Source organism: Phyllostomus hastatus, unplaced genomic scaffold (genome assembly GCF_019186645.2).
Source record: "Phyllostomus hastatus isolate PE091 unplaced genomic scaffold, TTU_PhHast_1.1 phas_scaffold_182, whole genome shotgun sequence".
In the NCBI taxonomy this organism is placed as follows: Eukaryota; Metazoa; Chordata; class Mammalia; order Chiroptera; family Phyllostomidae; genus Phyllostomus; species Phyllostomus hastatus.
The window spans coordinates 26,261,215-26,284,323 of record NW_025334013.1 but is presented as its reverse complement, the minus strand read 5'-3'; the positions used below and the strand labels follow the sequence as shown (position 1 = coordinate 26,284,323).

At 47.1% G+C, this 23,109-nt stretch overlaps 1 protein-coding gene across 1 annotated transcript; it reads right to left on the bottom strand.

The window, feature by feature from the left end:
* Positions 1 to 195: 195 nt before the first annotated feature.
* On the bottom strand, positions 196 to 17,133 carry PPIE (peptidylprolyl isomerase E). The gene is made up of 10 exons (XM_045859145.1): positions 17,059 to 17,133; positions 15,930 to 16,028; positions 14,630 to 14,673; positions 13,905 to 13,931; positions 12,667 to 12,748; positions 12,055 to 12,155; positions 9,622 to 9,745; positions 4,212 to 4,397; positions 805 to 947; positions 196 to 617 (listed from the first exon to the last, which is right to left on the bottom strand). The coding sequence occupies exons 1-10, from the start codon at positions 17,087 to 17,089 to the stop codon at positions 549 to 551; spliced, it is 906 nt and encodes a 301-aa protein (XP_045715101.1). The 5' UTR covers positions 17,090 to 17,133; the 3' UTR covers positions 196 to 548.
* Positions 17,134 to 23,109: the final 5,976 nt, after the last annotated feature.

Genomic DNA, 23,109 nt, shown 5'->3' with positions numbered 1-23,109 from the left:
TGATTAATTTTATGTGTCAACTTGGCTAGGTCATAGTATCCCGTTTTTGGTCAAATACCAGTCCAGATGTTGCTGTGAAGGTAGAGTTCAGATGGGATTAACATTTAAATCAGCAGAGTTGAAATAAAGCAGATTACCTTCCATAACATGGGTGGGCCCCATACAATCAGTTGAAGGACTCAAGAGAGAAAAGACTGAAGTCACCAGTTTTGGGGGAGGATTTATTATATCTGGCAAAATAAATTATGATTCATTTTACCACAAGAAATGTCCAGCAACCACACTGGTGGGCCGAGGAGAGGCCCTGGCGGCAAAGGCCTATGAAGGCCACGCCCAGCCACCAACTGCGGGGATGGGGGCCCCTGTGCCGGCTCCTGGGCCACCGCTACGCTTGGGAAAGAGCCAGGGGAAGCCCAGGCCGGCCTGCAGGGGAGCTGCTCCACGCTGACCCTGAGAAGGGCCAGGTCATGGACCTCTGCTTAACATGTGCTGGATCCCCGGGGCGAACGAATCCCGGACCCGCAGGCGCAGCGCAGGGAAAGCGCCTCTCACACGTACTCCCCGCAGTCGGAGATGATCACCTTCTCCTTCGGCTTCCCGTCCTTGCTGCCCTGGGCCTTTGTGGGCGGAACAGGAGACGAGAAAGCATGCAGGGAAGGGGAAGATTAAAGGGGGCCTCGGGGACACCCAGCCCACCCCCCACTCCCAGCCTGAGCACCCGCAGTCTCCTCCGAGAGCCGCCGCACCCCTCCCTCCAGGCCGCAGGGCGCGCTCTCGCTGCCCCTCGGGGCGTCAGTCACCCACCTCGATCTTTCGCAGGACATCCAGGCCTTCCGTGATCTCCCCAAATACCACGTGCTTGCCATCCAGCCAATCCGTCTTGTCACACGTCAGGAAGAACTGGGAGCCGTTGGTGTTGGGGCCGGAGTTGGCCATGGAGAGCAGGCCTGGGTACCAGGGGAGGGATGCGTAGGTCAGTCCCCTCCCCCATGCCAAGCCGACTCTGGGACGCAGGTACCATGCAGGTGCCTGTCCTCCACTCCACGGACAGTCCGCGGGGCGGGAAGCAGGGTTGCTAACACTTTACACTGGTTTGTCCTTCTGTGTCACTTACTCAACAAATACTGCCTGCCTGCACTCTGACCAGACCCCTGTTGAGCCTTGGGGACAGGGTCCTGGCTGTGGGGGAGCTCAGTCTAGAGCAAGTCACTCAAAGACAACCGTGCTGTGACAGGGAAGCCAGGGGCAGACAGCTGCCCAGGGAATGGAAGTGCAGGGGCAGTCACACGGGGGCCTCTGAGTGTGTCACATGGGCTGGTGCCACCATCACGGGAGACTCTAAGGGGGGGGACACACACGTCTGAGTTTAGTCTAAGGGCCCAGGTTTGGGGGCTGAGGGGCAGCAGGAGCAGCTGCAGCCCGTCTGTGGCGGTGAGAAAGCTGCTCTGCACAGCAGGGCCTCGGCACCCTGTGCTGCCTGGGGGTGGGGCCGTGTCCCGTCCCCGCTCAGCGAGGCTGCAGAGCAGGGTGTCTGACACGGAACAGACCAGCCCCGTGAGCACTGTGTCCGATGGTCAAACGTTTACTGTGGGTTTGCTGTGGGTCAGACGCTGACACAAGAGTGAAAAATATCCCACACCCTGTGCTCACGAGGCTGCCATTCTCAGGGGGAGACAGAAAACAAGCAGAAAAATAACCTTACAGTTGCAGGTAGTAAGGGTGTGGCAAAAAAAAAAAATGAAGCTGACTCAAAAAGACAAGTGAGATGGTAGGAAAGCCCACTGGAGAGGGAGACCAAGGCAGGCCCCTCGGAGAAGGGGACACATGTGTGGCACCCGAAGGGAGGGAGGGGTGGCCCTGCGGACACCGGGGAAGAACGCTCCAGGGAGGAATCAGCACCGGCTGAGCCCTGAGGGGAGTGAGCTGTGGGTCTGAGGAACAGCAAGCCTGCGGGGGGACGCAGAGGACGGAGCGGTGGGTCAGTGGGCATGGGGAGGTGCTAGGCCTGGGTGGGTCGGCCCTTTTGGACCAGGTCCTATGGGCGATGTGGCCCCAGGAGGACTGTCCGCAGACAATGGGACTGGGTTTCCGTCTGGAAGGACCGCTCTGGCTACCTCGACATTACACTATGAGGGGTGAGAGTGGAGCGGGAGGTGGGCTGGAGGACCCTGGCGGGGGAGGAGGGTGCAGGGCAGCCAGGCCAGGCGGTGACTGGAGACAGAGGGCTCTGACGTGCGGGTGGTGGAGAGGGCTCAAGGGTGGGTCCCAAGGGTCTGACTCCTCGGCCAGGTGGACGGTGGAATCACTGACTGAAACAGCAAGAGGGGAGGAAGAGTGGGGTGAAGAGCATGAGCTATCGGGTATGTGAAGCCGTGGCAGGTGCAAGGGGAGGACAGGGAGACTATGGGAGGAGCAGCAGAGACACAACTGCCAGCCCTCAGACCAGAACTGTGCCTGGGCCGCTGGTTCTCAGTGGGGTTGGTCCAACCCCTAGGGTTCCTTCGGAAATTTAAGTGTTTTTGATCCTCAGAAATGTTATGGGGTGCTACTGGCATCCGTGGGGGGCCCTGAAATGCCAGGTGTTCTGTAATATCCCACTTAATGAAAAATTGTCTCACCTCCTCTGAGACTCTCAAATGTCCTGCCAGATAAGAGTGTGGAAGATCTGTTTACAATTACCTGCCCCTATAACCTCATTCTATTATGCATTTAGGCCCAAAGTTGTTATTTACAATTACTATGTAAATCAAGAGACTATTGTTCTTTGTTTAATTCAGAACTTAACCAGCTGTGTTTCCCACTCCACAAAATCACATCACCAACAGCAATACCGCTCGTGGTGTCCAGGCTGCCGGTCCACCTGCCCAGCTGCTGTCACCGGTGAGTTGGTGGTGCTGGAACGTTTGCGTGTGGAAACCTACATTCTCCTCCTGCAGCCCACTGTCCTCGGATGTTCCATTAGTTACAGAACAATACTGACTTCTCAGTGGGTGGCTTAAACTTGGTTTGTAAAGTAATTATGTGGGTAGGTAGGATGTACCATCTACAAATTCTGCTCCAGCCGAGTAAAGAGTGGTGCTACAATCGGTTAGAAAACAGGGACAATGGACACCAGGCTTCCATGGAGAACGGGAAACACGGCACTGGGCTCCTTTGATTCTTCAGGGTCAGTTGAAGGAGGAGACAGCGAAGACTGAGAGAAAGGAGCCAAGTGAACAAAAGGGGAACAAACCAGAAGAGGGGGGAGTCCTGCCAGCCACGGAGCACGGGGCTAGGACTGTAAACGCTGCTGGGAGGCGGCGCGATCAGACGAGGTGATGAGTGGCTGCAGGCATCTTTCCCCAGAGTGGACAGGTGGGACCAGAAGCCTGGCCAGAGCCGTATGAGGAGAACGGAAAACAGGGAGTCTGCAAAACTTTGTCAAGAAGGTTTGCTTAGAAAGGGGACCAAAGACATGGGTGAGAGCTGAGGAGGGGCAGGCAAAAGTCAAAGGATGATTTTTGGCTGATGCCACATTTTTATGTCGATGGGCGGCTCTGGCAGAGCAGGGGAATGGGGTGTACAAGGCGGGAAGGGGAAGAACTGCAGAAGTCGGGTCCCTAAGTAGAGCAGAGGGGATGGCGCGGGGAAACGGCCCATCCCTTGTACTTGGAGGGAAGTCAGAGTGGGCAGGAGAGATGCAGAGTGGCTGAGGCAGAGGGCGATGCGGAGATCTCAGGAGTGAAGGAAGGTAGGGAGGAACTGTCGTCTTTGGGACTGAGCGTTAACTAAGGAAACCTAGTGAGTCTGCCCAGGGCCCCTGAAGAACCATACTCATAAACTTCAAGGGCGACCACTCAGTGCAGCCCTCTGTCTGTCTCTAGCTGCCGGGGGACCAACCACTGAGATCTCTCCCTGGGTTAGTCTGACAGAGAGGAGGGGGCAGTGGGGTTCGGGCAGTAAGAAAGAGTTGATAATGGCAGACCACAGAATCTAAGCTGGGGGCTATAGGCAGTGTGGACATGGTAGGGGGATGGATAGCATATGCATGGAAGCAAACTTACTCTGCTCCGGCCAGGCTGAACCCTTCTCCTCTGCTCACTAGCTTAGGTCTCCTCTAGACCCCGATGCCTTGGCCAAACCACAGCCCAGCCGTTCCATCCCGAACAGCCGCCCTGTCCGATCCTGCCCCAGCCCCACCCCTCACCCCCTACCAATCGATCGTGTCCCACCTGGTCCCGTGTGCTTGAGGATAAAGTTCTCGTCATCAAACTTCTTCCCATAGATGGACTTGCCCCCGGTGCCATTGTGGTTCGTGAAATCGCCGCCCTGGCACATGAACTGGGGGATGATGCGGTGGAAGCTGCTCCCCTTGAAGCCAAAGCCCTTCTCGTGGGTGCACAGGCAACGGAAGTTCTCTGGGGGGAAAGGAAGAGGTGCTCAGGAAATGAGCAAACGCCTCCCTCTGTCCAGACTCTGAACACTGTGTCTGATCACATTTCCATCTGAAGTTTGGTGATGCGGACACAGAGGACTACAGGAGACCCTGAGTAAAGAAGGGAGGGGGGTACACGCAGTCTAGCTCTGCTCCACACTGAGTAAGAGAAAAACCAAACAAAATCTTAGCAAACAACACAGGGGCAAAGCTTTGTGGCTTTGGATTTCGCAACTGTTTCTTAAATATGACACCAAAAAGCACTGATCAAATAAAAAATACGTAAATTAGACTTCATCAAAATTAAAAACCTTCATGCATCAAAGAACACTGTTAAGAGTGAAAAGGCAACCCACAGAATGGGAGAAAGTATTTGCAAATCATATCTGATAAGGGTTTGATATCCAGAATATATAACGAACTCCTATAACTCAACAACAAAAAGACGGGCAGCCCAGTTAATAAATGGGCAAAAAATGGGAACAGACATTTCTCCAAAAAAGATATACAAATGGCCAATAAAGCACATGAAAAGGTGCTGGACATCACTCACTAAGGAAATGCAGATCAAAACCGCAGCGAGCACCACTCCGCAGCTCCCAGGACGGCTGCAATCAGCACAGACTGACAAGTGCTGGCGAGGGAGCGGGGAGCTGAGCCCTTACACGCTGCTGGCGAGACGTCCAACGGTGCAGCTGCCATGGCAGACAGCCTGGCAGCTCCTCAAAAAGTTAAACGTAAAACTACCTCATGACCCAGCATTTCCACTCTTAGGTACAGACCCAAAAGAACTGAAAACAAGGACTTAAACACACACTCGGATTATGAATGTTCGTAGCAGCATTGTTCACAACAGCCAGAAAGTGGAAGAATGTTCGAGTGTCCATCAGCACATGAGCGGCTAGACAAACTGTGGTACGTCCACATGACGGAGTGTTGTTTGGCCATGAAAACGAATGAAGTGCTGACACACGTGCACGTTACGCTGAGGAAAACAAGCCAGACACGAAGGACAGCTATTACATGACTCTGTTTATATGGGATATTTAGAACAGGCAGAGGCAGGAGCTGGAGGGGGAGGCGAGTGAAGAGGCATTGACTAGTGGGTAGTTTCTGTTTGAGATGGCAAAAAAAGTTTGAAAATAGGTGCTAGTGTTGGTTGTGCACTGTGAATGCCATCAATGACACTGAATTATACACTTAAAAATGGGTAAAAGAAATAAAAGAGAGAGAAAGACAGAAGAGATAACAGCAACAAGACCTTTTTGAAAGCTTGGAAACGAACAGATGAGTCGTAACAGACCTAAGAAAGCTGACTCTTGGCTGGTGCAGGTGAGAAGCCACTAGACCTGTGTTGCGGAAACACCACAAGCGCAGACACGAGGGTGAAGGTAGTTCTAAAAACAGGAAGTCTGGTTGAAGGCCTGTTTAAATGGCCAAGATGTGAAAACAACCTAAGTGTCCTTTGACGGATGACTGGATAAAGATGCGGTATGTATACACACAATGAAATACTACTCAGCCATAAAAAATGAAATATTGCCATCTGTGACATGAATACATCTTGAAAGTATCATGCTAAGTGAAAATAAGTCAGACGAAAAAGGACAAGAACCATATGATCTCACTCATGTGTGGGATATAAAACAGCAAACACACAAACTCACAGACACAGATAATGGCTAGTATAGTGGCTAGTATAATTTAATTTAAAGTCACATGTAGCTATCGGCTACCACATAGGATGGCATAGTTCTAGATAGGGAACAAAAGAGGTCTTGTACAAAGGACCAAGCATCTGAATGACATTAGACTTTTCCAGAATTCTACACCCTCCCTATCAATCAAGTGGGAAGGCAGGCACTTTCAGACATCAGTCTCAGAGAGCTTACCTCCCAAGTACTTTCTGCAGAAGCCGCAGAAGTACGCTCTCTACTGAAATGAGGGAATAAATAAAAAAGAAGACAACAGAGGTGGCAACACAGGAGGTGAAACAGCAGATCCCACCTCAAGGACTGTGAGCGGGCCGGGAGAGCAGCAGGCCCCGCCTGGGGCACGTCGCCAGCCTCCGAGGAGGGGCTACTCCACAACAGTGAAACTGACAGAGTACCTGCTGCATTTGAACATGATGAGAGATTCAGATAGGCAGGGGAATCTGGGAGAGAATCAGGAGTAAATACACAGAAGACCAGGTGAAACGGAAAACGAGATGATTATGAATTCCAGGGACAACAAAATGCTGTGCATAAAAGAAGTTCTCACAGCATGATGCTTATTCAAATAGTTAAAATAACCTGTGATCTAACCAATATGCACTTATATATGCACTCTCCTTATATATGCACTTACATAGTTAAGGTGATTTTAAAAGCTAATCCCTCATTTTCTGAAGTAGGAAGCCAACAGAAAAGATCTATCACGAAAAAAACAGGACATAGCAACATAACCTGTCATCTGCCAATACAGAAGTGAGAACCAAAAGCATCAGCCAAGAGCTGAAACTGGCTGCCTTTGAGGGGCACAATGATGGGGGGCGGGGCGGGGGGGACAAACCTGGGGACTGTTGTTTTATCAAACAAGCTTTCTGAAGTTGACTTAAAAAAAATTTATTTATTTATTTTTAGAGAGGGAAGGGAGGGAGAAAGAGAGAGAGAGAAACATCAATGTGCGGTTGCTGGGGGCTGTGGCCCGCAACCCAGGCATGTGCCCTGGCTGGGAATCGAACCTGCGATGCTTTGGTTCGCAGCCCACATTCAATCCACTGAGCTACACCAGCCAGGGTGAAGTTTACTTTTAAATCTACATGTCTGAATAATAATATTTAGATTAAAAAAAGAATAAATTGAACTCAATATTTAACAAACTGGAAAGAATACAGTAACTTAATGGGGGAAGGGAGAAGGGTTTACAGGAACAACTGTAAAGGACACACGGACAATAACAAAGGGGGGTGGAAACAGGGGAGGGAGGTGGGGAGGGCTGAGGTGGTGGGAAAAGGCAGAAAACTGTACTTGAACAACAATAAAATAAATAAATAAATAAAATGGATAAGAAAAAAGAACACAGTAAGTTAAAGTACTTATTTCTAGAGAGGACTAGATGTGGAAAGGGGGAAAAGACTTAATTTATTGCCTTCAATATTTTTGAAATATGTGTACAGTATTTTTAAAACTATGAATACGTGTTTACTTAGATTTTTTCTTTTAAATTATATTTTATTGACAATGCTGTTATAGTTGTCCCTATTTTCCCCCCCTCTGTCCCCCTCCACTCAGCACCCCCCACTGGCTCAGGCAATCGCCCCACCATTGTTCACGTCCATGGGTCATGCGTATAAGCTCTTTGGCTGCTCCCTTTCCTACACTGTACTTTACATCCCCCATGGCTACTCTGTAACTACCTATTTGTACTTCTCAATCCCCTCACCTCTACACCCACTCCCCCACATCCCCTTCCCATCTGGCAACCATCAAAATGCTCTCTGTATCCATGATTCTGTCTTTGTTCTTCTCATTTGCTTAGTTTGTTTTTTAGATTCAATTGTTGATAGGTATGTGTTTATTACCATTTTATTGTTCATAGTTTTGATCTTCTTTTTCTTAAATAAGTCCCTTTAACATTTCATATAAAAATGGTTTGGTGATGATGAGCTCCTTTAGTTTTTTTTCTTGTTTGGGAATCTTCTTATCTGCTTTTGATCCTAAATGATATCTTTGCTTGATAGAGCAATCTTGGCTGTAAATCCCTGCTTTTCATGACTTTGAATATTTCTTGCCAATCCAGTTGAGCCTGCAGGGCAGAGTGGTGGTGGTGCTCTGACATGGTCAGTAGCTGTCCAATGGGTGCGCAGGCTCTGGGGTTTCCCGGGTGGTACTGACCAAGGTCACTCTCACCTGTGTTTTGCCTGGGGCCATCCTGCCTGAGCTGTCAAGCAATGTGAGGTGGCTGCTACTTGTACTGAGTTTGGAGATTCTCAGGCAAAGCCAAGCTGTGAATCTAGACTGGCTGCTGCTAGTGCCAGGCCTGGGGCCACTTATCAAGAGGTACAGGGGCTGGGTACTCACTGAGGCTGGCTGTTGCTTGTTTGAGAGGATTGGGGATGGCGTGAAGCCTGCCTGAGCTGAGGCCAGCCATTCACATGGAAAAGCCACTGCTAAAAGCTTGGGCAGGCTGTAAATTGGGTAGGGCAGAGCCCCAGGGATTCCGTGTGAGCGAACTGGGTGAGCCAGGTTGATGGAGTCTCAGATGTAGCCCCCACTTACCTTTCTGTCTGGGAGAAAGTTGTCCCCCAGCTCTCACCCTGATGCCAGACACTTCAGTTCCTTCCTGTACACCATTGGTACCTTTCAAGCTGCTACCCACGTGCTGGAGCCCAGAGGAGTGAGTCTGAGTAAGTCCATGTGTGGGCCTTTTAAGAAGCACTTCTTGGGAATCCAGTACTTCCTTTCACCGACTCAAACCCCACTGATTTTTGCAGCCAGAGGTTATGGGGGCTTATCTTCCTGGCACTGAAACCCTGGGCTGGAGGACATGGGTTAGGTCCTAGGACTCCTTGCTCCCGAGATATTCCTCTTGAATTTTTATCCACCACACGTGAGTGTGGGACCAGCCTGTTCCGTGTCTCCGCATCTCCTACCAGTCTGGATGGATGTGGTTTCTTTAGTTCCATAGTTGTCAGACTTCCATTCAACTTGGTAACTCGATTTCTGATGGTTCTGAGTGATTGTTGTTCTGTAATTTACTTGTGATTTGTATGTGGTTGTGCAAGGAGGAGAGCGTGTTTACCTATGCCTCCACCTTGACCAGAAGTCTATTTACTTATATTTTATTTTTTTTAAGATTATTTATTTATTTTTTTAGAGAGAAGGGAAGGGAGAGAGAAAGAGAGGGAGAGAACACCAATGTGTGGTTGCCTCTCACACACTCGCCACTGGGGACCCAGCCCGCAACCCAGGCATATGCCCTGACCGGGAATTGATCCAGTGACCCTTCAGTTTGCTGGCTTGAGCTCAACCCACTGAGCTACACAAGCCAGGGCTATTTACTTATATTAAAAAAAAAACCTGTTCAAAAATAGTAAACCAGCACTTACAAGGCTTAAAGAACGCCTGCTCTTGATTTGTCTGCTACTAGACTGCAGGATCGTATCTACTTAGGTCAGAAACAACATCAAGGGCACCAGCCTCCCTGACGGGAGCCCTACTCACCTGCTGTCATGGGAACGACATCCGAACGCAGGAGCATCTGGATGCGGCCGGCTGGTTTGTTCCCGATCTTGATGTCCATGTACACCTGCGGATTGGACCGGGCCTTTTTTGCAGCGGGCTCTCCCTGGGTGAAGAAATCGCTCAGTTAGAGAGAACTCCCTGACTCTCTGAGTGGGAGAGTGAGGATTCTTCTGCAACCACACCCAGAACTCAACTGCAGTGAGCAGGAAGGGCTGCAGGAGGCAGAGGCCATGGTCACAGCACCCAGCTGGACACCCAGTGACAGGAGACCTCAGCACTATCTACCCCCAGCCCCACCCCACAGACGCGTTATCTCATCACGTGACTCATCCTCAGACACATCGGCCCACTTCACCCTCCCTGCAGTCACAGAGTGGCACTGTGCTGGCCCAGCACAACTCTCAGCACCATCAAGCCCCAGCTCAGCCCACCCACCTTATTCCAGGGAACAGACCCATTTCTGTAATACCACCTCCTTCTGCTATGCTTAGCCTTGTGGATCCAAAAGCTGGCTACGATGGAAGCAAGGGGGGTGGCCCTCTAGTTGGCCCAAGTGCTCAGAAGACAGTGGAGGAGGTCGAGGGGGCCTTGCTTTATACCCAAGTAGACAAAGCTAAGCAGAGGGCAAGGAGACATTTAACACAGCTGTCAAATTTGTTCCAATAGAAAAACCAGAGGTTTGTAACTTGTCTGTGGTTCAGTTTAACAAATGGACTGAGGATACTATTCCTATCATTTGCTGCTAACAACAGCAGTAGCATAGTAGTAGCAGCAAATACTCACATAGCCCTTGCTATGTACAGAATACTATTCTAAATGTTTTACGTATACTAGCTCATTTAATCCTCATAACCATCCTTGAGATCAGGACCACTACTATGCCCACTTTATAGATGGGGAAACCAAGGCACAATGAAGTTCAGTAACCTGCCCAAGGTCACAGAGGTGGTAAGTGGTAAAACTGGAATTCAAACCTACGCTACTCACACCACCCACTCAGTCCCTGCTCTTCATCACGCTACCCCACCTGACATTTTTATTTACAAGATGAACGGCACAAGGCCCCTAGCCTCACAGACAGTCTGCTGCCTGGAAAGGGAAAGGCAATAAGCACATGAGCAGCCTGTACGAAAGCAGAGACAGGGAAACACAAAGCCGGCTCCTGCAAGAGCGTCAGGTGGGGACTGCAGTGTGGAGAGGTGCCGCTGAGACCGGTGCAGTGGGCAGGGCCAAGAACTTGGGAGTCCCTCTCGGGCTTTCTCCCCTGGGACAGCCCCTGGGACAGGTGACGGGGAGCCACAGGGAAGTGCTCAGAAGGACAGTCAGATGACTGGTCTTGTGCTTTCAAAAGATCATTCTAGCAGTCTTTGTGAAAGACTGGAGGACAGCGAGATTCCAGCCAGAAAGCTGGTTAGGGAGCTCCTGTAATTATCCGAATGCGGCGAGAGGCTAACTTAGGACGACAGAACAACCAGGGAGGAGGAATTCAAGGAAGACAAGAGAAAAACTTGCAGAATATGATGCTATATTTTCTCTGTTTTAAAGGGGGGTCTAGGTGACCCAGGGTTATTCCTTTGACTACGAGGGCCATTTATAGGCTCTGTTTTGTACCAGAATTTCTAGCTTGGGTCAACGTGTGGATGGATGGTGGCAAATTACGAAGCTTGGGAATACAGGGAGAATGGGATTAGAGAAGGAGAGCACCCACTTTAGGCAACTGCCCGTGAGACTTGCAGCACAATGTCTGAAGCTCAACACGAGAAACAGAGACCACGAAAGTCTCTATTTTGCAGGGAAGGCTGTGAAAGACCCGACTGACTGCTACCATTTTGGCCAAAAGAAGCAAGCATGCCATGAAAGCCAAGAAAGCAGTAATAGTCACGGGGAAGGGAGGGAAAAGCCGGAGAAGCAACGATCAGAGAGGCTGCTGAGAACTAGGAGAAAGTGTGGAAGCGGCGTTCTCTGAGGGAGAACCTCAAACGCACGCAGAGACGCACGCAGAGACGGCGGGGATGGCATCTCCACCCTGCCTGACTCTCCCTCGTTGGGGCAGGAACCGAACGCCATGAGCCTGCTGTCCAACGCTGCGGGGGCGGGGCTGATCAGGAGGGGTGAGGAGGAGCACTCACTACCCTCCCTCGTGGTGGGCTTCCTCCTCTTCAGCCACCAACCGCTAATCAGCACCTAAACTGAGCTAAGAGGCTGACAAGTTCACTCCCCACAGCACAACCGTGAGGCGCTCAAAGCTTCTCTCTTTAGTCCACTCAAAACCGCCTTCCCCAAAGCACTAAGGGTTCGGTCTTCATTCTCTGTGCTGCTGTGTATATGTTTCCAAATTTCCGTAAAACTTAAAACAAAGTCTCCCAAGGAAGTGTCAGCCTCTCCTCTAGGAGCACGCGCCTTTGATCTCACCTCCTGCTTTTCCACTTTGGGAGGCTCTGACCCCTCTTCCTCTTTATTTTCTTCCAGAGTCTTCCCAGAGAACTTCTTTAACCAGTCATCATCTGACCAAACTGCAGGGAAAGAATCAAACAAGTGTTACGAGATTCACACTGTCAGCCGAATGCTAACTAGCTGCTTTAGTCAGCCTAGTGGAAGGTACCCTGTGGCCCTCTCAGCCACAGGATTCTGCCTGGGGAACTGCCAAGGGTATGGGAGGCTCCCCCTGGGAAAGTCACTCGGAAGTCCAGATCTCAGCAGGGCTAGGTGGAAAAGTTAGGTCAAAGGGAGAGCTGTAGTCTTGCCAGTTCCAGCCCTTGGTGGAACACCCCAGGAATAGGAACACAGGGAAAGGTAGGAAGAGATCAGGCAGGCTTTCTCTATAGTGGAAACAATTACCCTAAGAAGCTCCGACTCTTTTTATTCCCCACAGAAGTGGCGCGTGCCCTTCGTCTGTGTGAACCATCCTCTACTCCTGTTCACCAGGTGTGGCACTCGGTACCTACTTCCACGGAACAGGGCTAAAAACGCAACTCAGGCCACACTGGAGGACACGATGGGGAATCTGTGGTGGATCCCACTCACCTGGTCTGGAAGAGCCTTCCTTAATCCTCATCGGTTTGGCCAAATTGACACGAATTGTCCGTCCAAAGAGCTCAGATTCATTCTGAAAAGATTGCAAATTCAGCTGCTTAAACTCTTGTTAGGTTAAAAGAGACAGAGAGCCTTTCCATTGGCTTCCGATACATCTGAGACATGTTCCTGATTTGTTCTCTCTTAATCCCTGAGACCCTCACGGCAAGCTCTGCGCCCACCACAAAGTGGCCCGTGGGTTGCAGGGAACTGCCTCCTCGGAGCCATCACACTCCTGTCTTTCAAGGCAAGCGAAGGGCTGTGCTACCAATACTCTAGGTTTGGGGTTACAAGGGTAAATGTAGTTTCCAAGTACCCGAGTTCACCTTCGAAAGTCAAGATCAGCTTTGAAAGGGTGAGAAGTGATCCCTCTCTGAGAGCTGAGGACGATGTTCAGTGAACGGGTAGCAGAGACCAGGGATAAAGGAGAACCCTACTACCCAAAGATAATCGGTGCTGGGGAAGGTCCCTTCCTGTAAACCCATGTAGGGCAGTGAATAAAATTTCATGGTAAAAAGTAAAGGAAGAAAGGTTTGACTGTGATGAAACTAAAAGTAATGAAAATAAATTTCTTACAGTTCAAATTTAGGTTTAACTATGCACAAATTTGTGGAACAAATATGTAGCAGGTGCTCATGAATTTGCCGTCTTTTTTTCAACAAAACCCTATCAACAGTCACCTTTGCACCTCATACATGATATGAAAACCCAGGGCTCTTAAAGAGGGCACAAACATGCAAGAACTCCAATGTTTTCCCCAAGGGCCTCCCCGCGCACTGAAGTTGTTTGCATCCGTAGCATACCCGGTCAATATCCTTACTGAATTTCCATTCTCAATTGTTTCCTGGTCTGATGCTTCATGAAACCTCGCCTCTTTTGCAAAATATGTGATTTCACTGTGCGATCAGTTGGCATAGTGCTTGCAATTTATTATCCTAGACACGGGGTAGTCAGTGAGAGATCCGCCCATAAGGGTGATCAGGGTTTATATTTTTGTTGAATGGGGAAGGATGTTGGAGTAAAGGTTAATCTTTAAGTGATTACTTCTCAGGGAACATTTTCACACGATGACAGTTTTTACTTCCCTGTGCAACCTGGTAACTTTGGAGGCTCAGCAAACTGATATGTGAACAAGGACCCCTCTGTACCACCAAATCAACTTGAATAAGAACGAAGATTCCCAGCCATACCATGTTGTCAATAGCTGCTGCTGCATCCTGCCAAGGAAAGACAGTGCAAGTTTAGCTTCTCCTGAGCATGTGTTTAGGTATCTAAAACATACATAAAGAACCTCACAGAAAATCAAAACAGGAAAAAAGTCACCTCTACAGTTCCTGCCTACATTGCATGTGTGTCAGACAGAGTGCTTCCTGGCTGACTTTAGAGCTGGTGGTACAGCAACTTGCCATCTAGTGGAGGGCGTAAGAAGTGATCACCAGTGCTGCCAGGCAGGAGCGCTGCAGGAGCGGGGCTGCAGGAGCTCTGCAGAGCAGGAGGGCCAGGACCTGGCCGGTATGCAGTGTTACCCAGTCTACACTTTGATTGTGTGAGGGAAGTTTGTTGCTGTTGTTTTTTGTTTTTAATCCTCTCCTGAGGATATGTTTATTGATTTGAGAGAGAGAAACATTGATGTGAGACAGAAATATCAATTGGTTGCCTCTCGTATGTGTGCCCCAGCTGGGGATCAAATCCACAACCTAGGTATGTGTCCTGACCAGGAATTGAACCTACAACCTTTAGGTGTACGGGTGACACTCCAGCCGAGCCACCTGGCCAGGGCTGAGGGAAGTTTTTCTGTGGACAGCACTTCTCGTCCTCTGTAAGCGTCAGCATAAGGCCCAGAAACTGAACCCTTTGCAATCAGTAATAACACACAGGCCAAAGATGAAACACAGGTTAAACAGAACTTTCTCACCTCTGCCAACTCAAATTCAACAAAAGCAAATCCTCGGTGCTTTTCTAAAAAAAAAAAAAAAGGAAAACAAAAACAAGTAATTACTGTTTAGGGCAATGGGAAGAAAAGACAGCCACAAGGAAAGGGAAGCCAGTCACAAGCCTTGTGCAGACATTAGAAATTCTATCCAATCCCTCTTTCAGAAGAAGGAATCTCAATCTTTAATTCTTCTGGGTTTAAAAGACACTTCAAGCTATATTAAACTCTATCTTTTAGTGAACATAGCTAGATAATAAACCATACTTTTCTTTAAAATAAGTATTCTTCTACCAAAGCCAAATTAAAACCTTAATTGTTGCAAGCAAGGCACCTAGAAAAATTAAGTCATTTAACTTATTCATTCTAAATACACATCTTGAGCAAACATTGTAAATAAAGCATGAATCCTAAAACCTGGATAAGGATACTCATTCTTTATCCTCAGGAAAATGCTGATCTACCTAGAAAGGCCAAGCACAGCAAGGTTAATTTAATTAATCGACTAACCTTATAGAACCAGTATAATCTTATTGTTTTTACAGCCAAAGATCCCAGGCCCAGAGAATTTAAAGACCTTGCTAATGACCATGCAGGGTCGATGATAAGGCTGGGCCCAAAACTCCAATCTTAAAAGTGACAACAAAGGTAAACAGAAAACCGATCTATATCAGTGATATCTGTTAAAGGAAAACCCACCCAGGTACACAGAGGCCAAGGCCCCATCGTTAATGAGGCTTTCCTGCTGTCCTGTTTAATAGCAGAGAAGGAAGCTTGGTGTCTGTCCCCACCAAGCGCTCATCAAACTGTGCTACTGAAGTTATTCTCACTTCTGCCTGGCTAGTTTGAGGACCCCTTCCTTTGGGGGAAGGAACCAGGGCTGAGCCATCGCTGCAAGTGACTCCTTGTAAAATGAATGGGCGCGAGGATCTGGAGGCTCATAGTATGGTGAGGTGTGGTGAGGTCCCAGTAGACAGTTTGAAATGAGTCAGGTCTATTTTGAGCCCCTCGTAGCTCAAAATCTATCTTCCTACTGGGCTATTGAAAATTGTTTTATCTCAAATCCAATGGATTGGACTTTCTGAAGACAGCTCTTCCAGTTCACAACCACAAGCCTCAAAACATTCCCTCTGCATGGAGATCACGGTCATACTGCCCTACTGAGGCACCCTTCAGAACTTTCCTGCATACCAACCTTATAATACACTGTGATGGGACTTAAATTTTTTTGACTGTTCTTTTCCCAATAGGAGGATTCTGACCATAAGAGAGTAAAAGGACTCACCTGTTTCATAATCAAGAGGAATCTGAATATCTGTGATGTCTCCAAAAGGAATAAAAGCAGCATGAAGAACTTTGTCGTCTACCTCCTCTGCAAGCCCACCTGCAAAGAAGCCAAGGGCCTTCTGAGTCACTGTCCTTTATTCTCTTGAGAAGTCCCTGCAGCCCAGTTAGCATCCTATAGCTAAGGGGAGGGGTCGTTTCATCCAGTCCTTTGGGCACATAGACACTCGGCTCATCTACTCTCTCACCCTAACTTACGAAACACACTGCTCTCTTCACCCTCCTTGCAGACCCTCATCCAGCTCCAGAATTACTGCAATAACTTCTTAACCGATCTCCCTCTCCCCCACACAGCCAACTAGGACGATCCTGGGAATCAACCCCATCACTTCCCTGATTAAACTCCTTCAAAGGCTTCCTACTGTCCTCAGGATAAAGTGCAAACTCCTTAGCAGGCTCTTCATAATTGCAGTCCTGCCCACCTCTTCGGCCTTTTCCCCTCTGCTTCCTCAAATCTCTGGGTTCCCGTAAGATGCACCCACTTGCTCACAAGTATTTCACACCTTTGGGCCTTTGCCCTTGCGGCTCTTTCAGTAAATACACTTGCCCCTATTTTGACTACCTGGCTAAATCCGGATCATCCGCTCCACCGTCACCACATCCCGAAAATTTGCTCTCACTTCTCCAGATGGAAGGATCATTTCTCCCCACACCCCAGTGCATGTCATCGTTGTCTGTCCCCACCAAGCGCTCATCAAACTGTGCTACTGAAGTTATTCTCACTTCTGCCTGGCTAGTTTGAGGACCCCTTCCTTTGGGGGAAGGAACCAGGGCTGAGCCATCGCTGCAAATGACTCTTTGTAAAATGAATGGGCGCGAGGATCTGGAGGCTCATAGTATTACTCTACCAGTCCTCCAGACCTAGGATATGAAGGGTACCAGTTAGATCTTAGCGGGCTTGGAAGGGAGCCGGAAAGATTTTTACGTGTAGTGCTAACACCCAGAAGCAAAGCATTACCACAACTGATCCCGCCTAGACAGCAACTCGCTGCCCTCTGCGTCGGGTCCCACACCCGGCCCCACTCGGATCGGATTCGCCCAGACCCAGCTTGGCGCCCGTGCCTGCTCACCCACGTACAGCACACGTTTAGTGGTGGCCATTTTGCTCCCGCGCTGTGCTTCCGGAAGCACGCGCACCGCCCACCTCCTTCCCAAGGCCCCGCCCCTCCGCTTGGGCCCGCCCCTGCGTCTCGGCGCTCGCAGGCCCCGCCCACTCTTGAGAGGAACCAACCTGCCTGCGTCTCCTAGGAAGCATCTGGCACCCCGGGAGGTGCTCACAGAGGAAAGAAGCTGTGTGTTCTGCACTGCTGGTGCTTAGTGCTGCTGGAAACAATCGTGGGCCGAATGCGTCGGGGTGGCAAATAGTAGACTACTGCGAATAAACTACGGTCCGCGGGCCACCCCTGGCCACCTGGTTTTGGACACCCTGAAAGCTAGAACTGGTTTTTCATTTTTATTTTTTTTTCTATTTACAATTTCACTGGCATTTTTAAAATTATTTATTTATTTTTAGAGAAGGGAGGGAGGGAGAAAGAGAGAGAGAGAAACATCAATGTGTGGTTGCTGGGGGCTGTAGCCGGCAATCCAGGGATGTGCCCTGACTGGGAATCAAACCTGCGATGCTTTGGTTCACAACCTGCACTCAATCCACTGAGCTACGCCAGCTAGGGCTGGTTTTTCATTTTTAAATAGTTGAGGAAAATACTGAAATGAGTATAGCTCGTGACAGTAAAAATACTGAAATTCAATGTTCAATGTCCATAAATAAAGTCTGATGGGAATACAGTCATGCTTATTCCTTTAAGTATTGTCTGTGGCTGCTTTCACACTACCAGGGCAGGAGACCTGTGGCCCACAAGGTCTAAAATATCTACCACCTACCTGGCTGTTTAGGGAAAAAGTGTGTGGACTCTTGGAATAAACCAACTAATACATAAATCACAGATTGACACATACAGTAGAAAATTATGGGGCCACCTGTTTTAGATAGAGTGGTGGGTTGTGGCCTACCTGAGGTCACATTTAAGCTGGAACCTGAAGGAAGGGGAGCAGAGAGAGGAGGAAGCAGAGAAAAGGATTTCAGGGAGAGGAGACAGCTTTTGCTCACTCAAGGAGCTAACTGAAAGGACAGAGGTGAGGGACGTGCCCTCTGGCAGGTAAGGTGGGCAGAAGCCACCCCATGCAGGGCCTTCCCTGTAAGCCATGTGGAAGATCTGGAAAACGTAAGAAGCTACCAAAGGTTGTGACTGGGAGTTTGTGGTCACATTTATGTTCTAAAATGTGTTCTTTCTGACAACTGCCCAAATGGAGAGCCTATTATTGTTCCTACAGCAAAGTCCAATCTCCACCCTCAAACTCCTCCCATAGATTGTGCCTTGTCTGCCATATTTCAAGTCTCCAATATGTTTGGTCTATATCTGGGCTCTCTACCCCTTTAAGCTGCTCTGAAATAATTGTACCCTATTTAATTTCTATAGTTTAATAATAAATCTTTATAGCTGCGATTTTTTCTTTTTTTTCCAAAATTATCTTGAATATTCTTGTACATTTACTCTTTCCTATGAATTTTAGAACCCACTTAGCTAGTTACCACAAAATCATGATAAGTTTTTGTTGAATTGAATTTGTAGGCTTATTTTGAGGGAAAAGTGACATCTTTATGATAGTGAGTATTCCTATACATAAACGTATTATACCACTTTATTTGTTCTTTTATATTCTTTTTATATTTAAAAAAATTCTTTGCATTTTTCTCAGTAAGGTCTAGCACATCTTCTATAAGATATATTCCTAGATAGCTTACAGTTTTTATTGACATTTAGAATGGTATCTTCTCACCTATTATGGATCTTCTAGTTTCTTATTTCTGTAGATAGTGATTTACTGATTTTTGTATGTTGACCTTGTACCTAGTGGCTCTGCCAAACTCTCTTATTAGATCAAATAGTTTTTCTCTACATTTTCTTGGATTTTTTGGCAGTAATCTAACCTGCAAATACAGACTGTGTTGTTTCTTTCTAATTCTCATACCTCTTATTTCTTTCTTACTACATTGGCCAGGGACTCTAGAATAATGGAGGACAGTAGTGACTACAGAGAGAGATCTTACTTTGTTCCTGACTTAATGGAAACACTTCCAAAGTTTCCTTTTAAGTATAAAGGTTAGATTTGAGGTAAATATCCTTTCATGAATTTAAATTTCCCTCCTATTCTTAATTCCATCATTTTTATTGTGAGTCAACTTTAGCTGTACATTTCTCCATTTTTGAAAGGATCATATGATTTCTCTCCTTTACCAAGTAGTTGGCAAGTCACAGTGATAGATTAACTATTATTCAATTTTCCTTCTGTGAATCAAGGGAAAATTATTATCAGGCCTGGATGATGCACGCCTGTCTGACACTGACCTTGGTCTTCTGCAATACTGTTTCCTTGGAAACTGCATAATTAGGATAAGTGGGGGATATTGTATTTGCCTCCTTTGTTGTGTGCGTAGGTTTACAGGAGTTGTCAAGGGACACATAGGCTGTGGGTCTACACGACCAGAATCATATAAAATATTGGTGGAAAATAGGAGCCTCAGCTTCTGTCAGTCAACGTGACCCCCACAAACCTAGGCTCTCCCAGTGGTAGCGATACATGTCCTGTAGGTGAGTGACAAAAACCCTGTAGACTTGGGTAGCTGCTGGGCCACCCAGGGAGGTGAAAATACAGTATCTGTCTTATCTCCTGCTTAAATCATCTTTATCTCATGGGTCAGATTGCCAACTCGAACTCATAACCACAGCTGTGATACTTCACCTTTCATTCCAGTGGTTATGACATCATTTTTACACACTGCTGGATTCTATTTGCTAATATTTTGCTTTAGGATTTTTGCAAATATTCTCATGAGTTTGAGGTAAATCTTTCCTCATACTAGCGTCCCAGATTGTGTTGGCATTAGTTAATAGGTTCACAACCCTTATTTGCAATTCCAAAATTAAAAAATTTCTGAAAACTAGAAATAGGCTTTTTTTGGTGGGGGGAAGGTAGGTATGTTTAAATCATATTCCTTTGCAGCAAAACCTCATCTAAACTGATGTGAAGCTATTTCTAGTTTCTATTTACCCTGCTTTGTATGTTTTGCTGCAGAAACATTAACATATTGGATTGTGGAAGCCGGTCCAGATTGTACTAGGGGTGTTATATACAACTCACACACTGCATAATCTTTCTAATCTCCCGAACCCCACAATGTTTAAGGTAAAGGATTGTGAACCTATGCTACCCTAATAAGATGAGTTGATTGGCTTTTCCTTTTTTTTTTTTTTTGGTTATTTAAAGTAGTTTGCATAATAGGGATAACCTGTCTCTCTGAAATGTGGGAAACTTATTTGTAAAGCTATTTGAGCTGTGTGCTGTATGTGGACGTGTGCTGGTGGCGGTGGTGATGGGTAACTTGCCACTTTTGGGAATCAATTCATTGGTGCCATTTGGCCCTGCAATAACCGACTGTGCCAAGCCCTCCTGGTTCCCTTTGAGGAAGCCTGGTCTTGAAATTCAAAGACATTGGAGACACTAAAGACCAGTTATTGGGCCATTTGATTTGCAGAAACTACGGAGTTTTTGGCTGGACAGTTTGGGAAGAAAAAAAGGCTTTGGGGGATTCTGTTTAGTTTTGTTATGAAGTCCATATTTTACTTTTACCTCTAGGGGGCTGTCTTGGATCATAAATTGGCATGCTATTTTTAAAACCATAACCTAAAATAGATTGAACGGATACCTATTTAGATATGTATTATTTTCACACGTTACAAGTGGTGAAACTGAGCCTTAGAAAAGCTAAGTAACTTGCCTAATTCATCATAGCAGTATAAAGGAGATCTGAGATTTTTTTTTAATAATTTTTTTAAGATTCTATCCATTTGTTTTTAGAGAGGGAAGGGAGGGAGAAAGAGAGAGAGAGAGAGAAACATCAATGTGCGGTTGCTGGGAGCCACGGCCTGAAACCCAGGCATGTGCTCTGACTGGGAATGGAACCTGCAATGCTTTGGTTTGCAGCCCGTGCTCAATCCACTGAGCTACGCCAGCCAGGGGAGATCTGACATTTTTAACCTAGATCTTAACAACACTGTTTTTTTCAGTCTGTCTGTCTGTCTTATGTCTCTGTCTCTCTCTCCTTCCCTTTGATTTCTTTCCCATAAAAGAACTAAAAAGGTGGTTAAATGTACCAACTCTAAAGTCAATCTACTTGACCAGTAAGGCTTGGCCCGTACCAGTATCTATAGGGTGGAATGGCGCCAGGAAATGGATCTTTATAGACAGTGAGACCTACCTACCTTACCTACCGAAGTCTGGCTCTATCACCTACCAGCTGTGTGACTGAAGGAAGACTATTGAATTGCTCTGTGGCCCAGGTCCCTCACTGGTAAAAATGAGACGGTAAAGGAAATTTCCCTTGAGTCTTGAGCATACAGGGATAGGCTTACCTGCCGCATGACTCTAAGCCCGCACTGCTAATAAAGTGTGTGAAAGAAATCGGTCAGGGCCCCAGAGGAAGGTGCTAAAGTAACTGCTTCTTGGAGAACTAGTCAGAATCAGCAAAAACAAAACAACAACAAAAACACAACTCAGCCTGGTGCTGAAATTGTTATTTATTTGTGAGAGCAGTACTATTTGGATTCAATCGAATAGACTTATTGAATCAATAAAATTCCAAAAAACTACAAATGGAATTGGGACTAAGTTCCATTACAATCCAAACACTCCTGCGCTGACAAGCTACAGGCTTGTCTAAACCAGCACATCACCTCTCCTTAGGAAACTCTGCCTTTTGACCTTATCGGCCCACCCTTGTCTTTGGCCCTGGAGTCAGACTTCATGAGGCCTGTTCTCCCTTGTATGTTAATACCCACATGCGTTAGCTCATCTGTGCTGTTTTCCAACATTTAGTCTGAAGGCCCAGTCCCCCACGTCCCAGCTTCCAGGTTGAGTCAGGTGTCCTCGCCCAACGGGCAGCACGTTCAGATCAACATTCACTACATACCATTATTTATTTTTTCTTTTATTTGGGATAATAGTTTCTATCTCATAAGACTATTTTAATGATAAAATGAGATGATACACGTAGAGCAATGGGAACAAAAGTCCAAAAAATATGGTTGCTATTGATGTTGAGTACCCGGATGTCGGGCACTGTGGTCTGGTCAAAGAACATGAAGGTGTGTGTATCAGGAAGGGCCTGATCAGGGGATAGAAACCACACTAGTTGTCTGGGTAGAGAAAATTTAATCTAAAGCATCATTACCTAGTGTAATTGACTGGTTAACTAAAAGGCAAGAGAACAGTAAGGCATCTTTCTGGCATCAGCTACAGTAGTCCCTCCTCCTCATCCCTTATCTGCAAGGGATACATTCCAGGATGCTTAATAGGTGCCTGAGACCCAGGACACTACCAGATCCTATACAGGGGTGGTCAAAAGGAGGTTTACAGTTGTGAGTACATGAAACACCATTTCTTCTTCTTCTTTTTTTTTTTACCAACTATTCTTCCAATAGTTTATTCTCATATTGTTGTAATCATAACCTGCGTGTCTTTTCCCATATGTATAACTATAAACCTACCATTGCCCACCCTGTATGTGCTGCTTTCCCCTATACATGCATATTTTTTCACTTAAAGGAAGCACTTTCAGACTTCTCTCTGGCATGTCTGAATTGCCAGCATCACTACTCTTGTGCTTTGGGGCCTTTACTAAGTAAAACAAGGGTGGCTTGAACACCATGATACCGCAACAGGTGCTCTGATAAACGGAGACAGCTACTCAGTGACTAATGGCGGGTAACGTAAGTGGCGTGGATATGCTGAATGGAGTTGTTAAAGGGATTGAGAGGGAAAAGAATGTAAAATTGCTATTGGATTGCAAGAACCATTCCTTATAATAAATATCTCTATCTATATATAGACACAGATCTTCTTTTGTTTCTGTTTTTCTTGAGAACCCAGACTCATGTAGTCTTGTTTGTATTTGTATTCCCAGAGTTTAGAACTTAATAAGGCATCTGATAAATATGTACTAAATAAATGAGTGAAAAATGCAAGTTGAAAGAAGACAGATGCAGAACTTCCATGCAAAAGGA

Coding starts and splice junctions, on each gene's coding strand:
- PPIE (XM_045859145.1), bottom strand. CDS start 17,089: ATGGCCACCACTAAACGTGTGCTGTACGTGG. Junction 9,746..12,054: donor CCAAAGTGGAAAAGCAGGAG/GTGAGATCAAAG, acceptor TTCTTCACCCAG/GGAGAGCCCGCTGCAAAAAA. Junction 4,398..9,621: donor TGTCGTTCCCATGACAGCAG/GTGAGTAGGGCT, acceptor CTTTCCCCCCAG/AGAACTTCCGTTGCCTGTGC.